This window comes from Condylura cristata, unplaced genomic scaffold (genome assembly GCF_000260355.1).
Source record: "Condylura cristata isolate star-nosed mole 26May11 unplaced genomic scaffold, ConCri1.0 scaffold00015, whole genome shotgun sequence".
Taxonomy (NCBI): Eukaryota; Metazoa; Chordata; class Mammalia; order Eulipotyphla; family Talpidae; genus Condylura; species Condylura cristata.
This window is the reverse complement of record NW_004567116.1, coordinates 41,202,059-41,209,959: the sequence shown is the minus strand read 5'-3', so window position 1 is coordinate 41,209,959 and position 7,901 is coordinate 41,202,059. Positions and strand designations below refer to the sequence as shown.

The 7,901-nt window shown below is 36.2% G+C and overlaps 1 protein-coding gene across 1 annotated transcript in view; it reads left to right on the top strand.

Moving 5' to 3' along the window:
* Window positions 1–338: 338 nt before the first annotated feature.
* The window catches only part of GDPD4 (glycerophosphodiester phosphodiesterase domain containing 4), a 38,292-nt gene continuing 30,729 nt past the window's right edge, over window positions 339–7,901 (top strand). The window contains exons 1-2 of the mRNA XM_012725217.1: window positions 339–524; window positions 3,507–3,610. Coding sequence (XP_012580671.1) covers window positions 339–524; window positions 3,507–3,610 — 290 coding nt within the window. The remainder of the gene's footprint in view (window positions 525–3,506; window positions 3,611–7,901) is intronic.

Below are 7,901 nucleotides of genomic sequence, written 5' to 3'. Positions count from 1 at the left end.
TGCCTTTTAGTTCTTATCTTATTTCAAGAGTACATTATGGCTTTAAAACACACTTGCGTTTATTACTGAATTTGATGCTCCCAGCATCGTTTAGTTGTTTACAACAGAGAATGTTACCATTTTAGAGGTGAGAAGTCTAAGCCTAATTTAATGGCGCAGTGACAAGCAGTAAACGTTGACAGGTTAGCGAGAAAATAGGATGAAGCTGTACTCTTTTTTACTGAATTCAGTGCATTCTTTTAGATTATTAGCCTTAAAAAAAAAACTCTTTGATGGCATTTTTGTAGAATAGGGGCATGAACACTATTTTATTTGTCCTTCCAGCGAAAGGGTGAACTATGCATGAGGTCAGGAGGACTGAGCGCAGGAGCAAGAGGTCAAGAAAAAAGAAAAAGTATAATTCATGGCTTGTACACATCTTCAACTACCAGTGCTATCTAACCTTCATTACTGGCTGCTACACCTGCCAGTGGAAAGTCCAAAAGGAGAAAAGGCTTACACATAAATGCTGCTTCTGCTCTCAGGTATAGACACATGGAGAACAGCTGGGCCACACTTTGTGGGGGAACTCGGGCTGGTGCCAGCTTCCATGCGGGTCCATTGTTGTCCCAGCACTGTGCAAGCTAGAGCTCTGGTTCTTCCATGAAAAGACCGCCATGATTCCAGAACCAAAGTTAACCTTACAGAAACATGTGCTTGTTTTCATTTTGTTGTAGTCTTAACTTCTTAGGTCATTTACTCATTTATTAATTCACTTTTGCATTTTTTATTCACTGAAACTTGAAATAAAAATAAAGTTTAAGTAATTTAGGTTCAATTAGTTATTTTTGGCTAGGGATTATAGAAATGACTAAATCTTTGATTTTTATCTTCATTTTGAGTTTTCCCAAAGCAGCTATGCATATGATAACAAAACAGCAAGTAGTTAACAAGATGTTTGTTTATTATTGGTCAGGCTATGCCTGATTCTCCTTAAGAAGAGCCCTAGTGAGACTGAGTGGTCACATGTGACCTATCCCTTTCAGGATGTCTCTTGTTCTCTATGCTGTATGTTGGCTCACTTCTGGTGGACTGTGTGATGTAGGAGGCTAATGGTGTGCATGCTGAGATGAGAAGAGGGCCATATAATGGGCCGCCACTTATGTGCACGCATGGTGCATTTAGGATCCAAGAATTTCACCAGTTGGATCACTAATCTGATATGGAGAGGAAAGGGATAGGGACAGGAGGTTTCTTTGGATTAGGCAGGAGTGTTCTTCCCCCAGATATCTGATGTTTGTGCTAGTAAGTGGGGATAACAGAAGTGCCTCAGACATGGTACTTGCTGTGAAGAAATTCAGTCTCCTGGAGGAAAGACAAGTACACACAATCTCAGTAGAGATTGTCATATTTGTGTGTAGCATGTGTGTGTGTATGATAAGGGAAGGACTGATATGTCTTTAGAAAGTGAAAGGTGACTAATAATTGGGTAGGTAAAGAATAGTGGGTGGTGGAGCAAATAATATTGGAGGAAGTGTCAAAGAACAAAGGTATAATGTACTTCAGTAGTACTCAGCAATAAGGTTATTTGAAGGATAGAAGAGTTAATATATGGAAAACACTTAGAACTGGGCTCAGCACACAATGAGTCCTCAACTCAAATTGAGTTCTGTTTTATTATTGTCACTATTCTTGGGGTCACTGATTTATAGGAGTGATCTTCTATGTATAGAATAACACAGAGGACCTTGGGTAGAGAAATAACTTGGTCAAAAGTCCAGAGATAGAGAAGCACAGTGTTGTATTTAGCAAGAAGTGAACTTCTGCTATTGAACTTAGGGATATGTGAGGGAGTAAATTATAAATGGTAGGTTTGATCAAATTATGAAGCATCTTAATGTCAAGATAGTGTTTTATTTTATTAACAGTGGGTTACCTATAAGATTTTTGAGCAAGAGCTTGAGAGTCAGTATGAAGAAATGGATTTATTCAACAAAAACAAGGCTATGGAACACTAGTTACTGTGGGCCACAGTGAATAAGACAACTGAAACCTCTGGCCCTCCAACAGGTTATATTCTAGTGGCATGAGTTAGGTAGTAACTCATATAATAATAATAATGAGTAAATATTATTTCCTACTATGATAAGAGTTTTGAATATAATAAATGGAAAATGTGTCAGAAACTGGAATAGGAAACTTATCACGTGAACTGTCTCCTAAATAAAGAGTTGCCATGAGCCGGGTATACAAATGAGGACAAAAGCATATTAGGGAACAAATTTGGTCATGCTCTAGAAACAGAAAGAAGGCTGGTGTGTCTTGAATGTAGAAATGCAGTCAGAGTGTAGAGCAACTTGTTGGTCAAAGCGGACTTTGGCCATGGCAGGCAGTTTGGGTGATAGCGCCATATAATAGGAGGGCCTAGGGGGGGTTTAATCAAGGAGTGGTCATGTCTGATACTTTTTTTAAAAGAAAGTATATACAAATACTTCATATACAAATTTTGTGTGGACACTAAGACCTGAGCTAAATCCTGTGCTCTTCGTCTTCCCAGACTCAGGAAGTGGTAGTGTAGTGCTCTGGTGGCTGGAATGCCTCTTTCTGAAACGTTCTTTCTATGTTTTCCATTTTATTTTCCTTATTCTTGCTCTTCATGATACGCACCATGATTTAGACAAGGCAGGGATTAGTCTGTTCCTTTTAAAAAGATTTACAATTGCCCAAAGAGGCAAAATTTCTTACACGTGATGCAGAAATAATTAGGATTAATAACTCAGGTAGCAACCCTGAGTTAATGTTCCCAGGCAGGATTTGGCGACTGACATGGGTGATTTGTGATAGAAATTTCAGTGTAAGGGGACAGCTGGAAAACCTCATATATAAAGATATATCTTGTTTTTATGCTAATTGGGCAGTGGCCCTGCTATTTGGCTGTGTGATCTTAAGTCACTTGTTCTACCTCTCTGAGGTTTAGTTCTGCAAAATGATGTTAACAATACCGAACTTATATGGTTATATTGCAAAATAAATGAAAGTGGCTTGACAGATTTCTAGCATTGTCCTCAAAACAACAGAACAAAAGGTTTATTCTTTTACATATCCCTCCTTTCAGATGTTGGTAGGTAAATGACTAACTGAACTAATAAATAAATGAATGACTTAATGAATGAATCATCAAACATTTGTTAGATGGAATTGTGGATGAATTCAACTGATTATTGTTGCAAGCCAGCTCCATTTAAAGAACTTGCTTGATATTGGCAATACTGAGATGTGTCAGCAGAAATTCCTTGTCCTCAAAGAACTGTAGCAACAGATATAAACATATAAACATATCATTGCAGTTCAGTATAATGAATATTATAAATAGACATATGCAAAATTCCAAAGGGTAAAAAGAATGCAGCCTGGGAAGGGTAATGTGTGATACTGCATCTGTGCAGACCCTTGGCAAGTATGTACAGATATTGCTAAGTGTAATGGGTAGATGGAGCTAAATTAAATTCCCTTCTTTCTTTTTCTAGAGGGAACAGATATTTTGCTTATTTCTGATTTTTTCGGCTGGCTTATCTGTGCTTTTGCTGTTTGTGTGGCTAGAATCTGCAAATGAATTTGTGGGCTTTGACTGGTAAGTTTCACTTTCTGTATTTTCAGACTTTTTTTTCCTTCCTGATGGCCACCTGGAATCTGGCTCAGGTGAAAAGATTTATGGCATAGTAGCGAGTCTAGACAAAATTGGCCTTTCCCCAGCTGGTGGGTAGGAAGCCTACCGTGGGGCCTGCTAATGAGACTCTTTCACCTATGGCATTTTCTTCTCACCTGTGCTTACTCTCAGATCAATTCTGGCTCAGTGGGGGAAGCTTTCTCTGTGCTTCCAAAGTCCCTAATTCTTCTGGCTGACATGTTCCTCAGTCTTTTTGGGTTACTGGTGCCTACGCTAGTTGGTCTTCACGATCTCTGTCAGGAACCCTGATGTTCATTGCCAACTCATCGCCTCCTCCTCAGTCCCTAGGGCACTTCCTAGGACTCTAAATATAGACATGGGGGTCCCTGCTCAGCACCCTTTCTGGTCCTGGCCCTTGCAGTTTCTCTGGCCTGCCAGCTGCACATCTTACCCGTTATTTGATATTTGGAGGAGAAATGGGTATTTTCAGTGTGAGGCTTTAAAAAAAGTGGAACACCATTTATTTTTCATTTTATATAAGTATAGTATGATTTATTATTTTAAATCTAAAAATGCAGAAAATTAGAAATTTATAAAGTCTGCTCAATCTTATTCTTGAGGAATAATCACTTATTTCCCAGCCTTTTGTTCTATGCTTATTTTTATATTATGTTCATTTTATATGTATGTGTATATATATGTGTGTATAATAATTTTGCTTTTCATTTCAGTTTAAATAATCACAGATGTTTTGATGAATTTTTAAAACTCTTAATATCATAACATAGTTTCAAAATATTTCTTGACATGAAGATGCTGTAATATACTTTACCACTTTTTATTGTTAGGCATTATGAGTTTTTCCATTTTTCTTGTTTTTATAAAGTAGAAGTGCAGAGAAATCTTTGTATTTTGACTTGTGTTCTTAGAATAGATTCTCACAAATGACATTGCTGAGTCAAGAAAAATAAACACTCTTAAAAAGCATTATGGCTGTTATCAAAACTCTTTCTCAAAAACTAGCAATTTCCATCCACAGTTGAGGTATATGAGAGTCTCTCTTTTAAGCCTGTTGTTGGCCAAATGTTCTGACTTTTTAAAGTTTTTTTTAAAATCATGTTTGTAGATGAAATTTCTTTTTGTTTTAATTTAGTAAGTTTCAAAGCTAGCTTATTCTCCCTTTGTTATGTGGGATCCTTAGTAAATTTTTTCTGCAGATTATCAGTTCTAAATTACACCACAGCACCTGAAATACAAAAATGTTTCATATCTTTAAAATTTCCCACAAGTTTAAAAAAAATCTCATTATGGACATATAACATTATATTAGTTTCACATGTACTGTATAATTAATATTTGTATCTACTGTAGAATGATCACTGCTTCAGGTCTAGTTAACATCACACATCAAACATGCATGCATCACACATGCATAATTATCACACAGTCACAAATTTTCTTGTGTTTGACAAGAACTAAAGATTTACTCTTAGCCCCACCTACAAATAAGCAATACAGTATTAACTATAGCACCATACAGAACATTGTGTCAAGTTTATATCTTTGTATTACCTTCACCCATTCAATACACCTGCCACCCCTGCTTCTGGCAATCACCAGTCAGATTTGTTTGCTTGTTTTAGATTTCACATTTAAGTTATATCATAGAATATTAGTTTTCCTCTTTCTGATTCATTTCACTTAGCACAGTTCCCTCAGAAATGAAGATTTCTTTCTTCATTAGGGCTAGATAATATTCATGTAGATGAAATTGTGGTTTTGATTTCTAGTTCCTGGATGATTACTGATGTTGAGCACCTTTTGGCCCTCTGTGTCTTCTTTAGAATAATATCTATTCAGATCCCTCCACATTTTTAAATTGGATTTTTTATTTGCCATTGAGTTGTAGGAGATGTTTTTATATATATTGGATATATTAGCCCCTTAATCAGATATATGACTTGCAATCTTTTTCTCACTTAGTGGGCTGGCTTTTTGTTTTGTTGATGGTTTTCTTTGCTATGCAGAGGCCTTTTGGCTGATGTAGCATGGCTTGTTTATATTTCTTTTCTTTTGTTGTCTTTGCTTTTGGTACCAAATTTAAAAAAACATTGCCAAGACTGATGTCAAGAAGCTCACTGCAAGAAGTGATAACTGGTACTCTTGCTTGTAGGAGCTTTATGGCTTCAGGTTTTACATTAAACCTTTGATCTATTTCAGTTGACTTTCAGTGTTTGGTGAAAGACAGCTGTCAAGTTTCATTCCTGCCTGTGGCAGTTTTCCTAGCACTGTTTATAGAAAACTGTCTTTTGTCCATTGAGTTTTCTTGGCTACAAATATTAATAGCTGTATATGTAGTCAACTAACTTTGTTTCTTTCAATAATGTCTTATAGTTTGCAGTATAAAGGTCTTTTGCCTCTTTGGTTAAATTTATTTCAAGTTTTTTTTTTTAATGCATCTATAAATGGGATCTTTCCCCTGATTTCTTTTTCTCCCAGTTCATTGTTTGTTTATAGAAATGCAACAAATGTTTACATATTAATTTTTAGCCTGATATTTTACTGTATTTTCCACTGGCCTTTTGCTGTAATCTTTGGGATTTTCTATGTATATAACTGTGTCATCTGTAAATAATGGTAGGTTTAATTCTTCCTTTCTTCTTTGGCTATCTTTTATATTCTTTTCTTGTCTAATTCCTCTTATTTTTTTTATGTGTAGTTTTTTTTATTACAAAAGATTATTTTTACATAATTTTGTACATTTTTTTTCCATCTTGATTGTAATCCCTACGGGTTTCCCATCACCAAATCACCCGTGTGCCATCGCCATAATCCCGTGCATTTCCCTCCCCTCCCCCCCCCCCGTTTTGATCCCATTCCAAAAGCAAATTCTTATCTTAGCTGGAATTAAGTCAGAGGTTAGCCATGAAAGAATGAACTGCTGCGTCCCAGAAAACACATGACATAATTCTGATGACAAAGAAATTAGAGCCCAGAAAGTAAAACTCTGGATCCTGAAGCAAATGTTTGATAAAGATCATCCACACAGCCTCCTTCAAGCCCTGAAGCCTTGGGGTCCACTGCACATTCACCCAGGTACCCCTCTTTTTGTCCCCAGTCAAACATCGTAGGGGTTTCTTGGGCATGAAAAGAAAAGAACCATAATAATAGGACTGAAGTTTGCTGTAAATGAAAGAGCTGGGATGTGAGGCATTTAGAAGCTCAGAATAAACAGACTAATTGGAGGAATGAAATATCTATTAGTCTAAATGAATATTCCTATATAGCTGCATGTTAGACATTGATAAAAAGAAATGATTAAATGCAGAATTAACCAAGATTAATTATTTTAATCAAGAGATTAATCATGATTATATCTTTACATTAGTTTGCTCTGCTGATGTTTACTCAGCAATCTGGGGGAAAATCTGTTCATTTATCACCTTCGTATTTGAAAATCAGCCCATATTTTAGAGTCTCCCAACCACCATCACTAACCTCTCTGTAAACGGAAGCTCCTGAAAGATAAACAGCATTTGAGAAGGGCTCTCAGGGGGCCAAGAACACAGCACTTCAGTTTCAAAAATGATTTTTTTAAGTATTTAAAAGTACATCTGTTTCTCATTTTAAAGCGGTTTCTTCATTTGGTGGTTTTTCCTTTGAATTCCCCAAGACACTTGAAAGTGGGTTTATGGCGTTGATGGTGGGTGTTCTAAGGTTATCGATGGTGTTTTATGTAAGTACCAGCAGAGAAAGCACTGCAACTTGTAACAGAGCATACAAGGACCCTGGTTCTTGGGAATTAAAGTAGCCTAATGCCAAATGAAATATTGAGAAATCTGAAAAAGATTTGCATGATAGCAGTTTGCCTTTCTGATCCTTTCGCACACATTTTTGCTTTGTTTTGTTTTTCCATCTCCTTTTTTTAAGAGTTGCATCTGCTCATAAAGATCTGTATCGAATTGTCTCTGGGATGCCATGTTCTCAGTCAAAATTATCACCCTTCACCCAATGAATAATTCTTGCCATGTCTCTCTTTGTAACTTACCAACAATCAGAATATATATGCATAATTGTTTATATGTTTATATGTGTAATGCATATTATAATTTTATATTTTTATACATACATATATATAATAATTACCCACTTTTGAGTAACAATTCATCCTCTCAAAATCATGGTTTGTATTTTTCATATGCTGGGTGGACTGGAAAGTGGTACCATCTCTTAAGATTGGGGAAACTATATCATG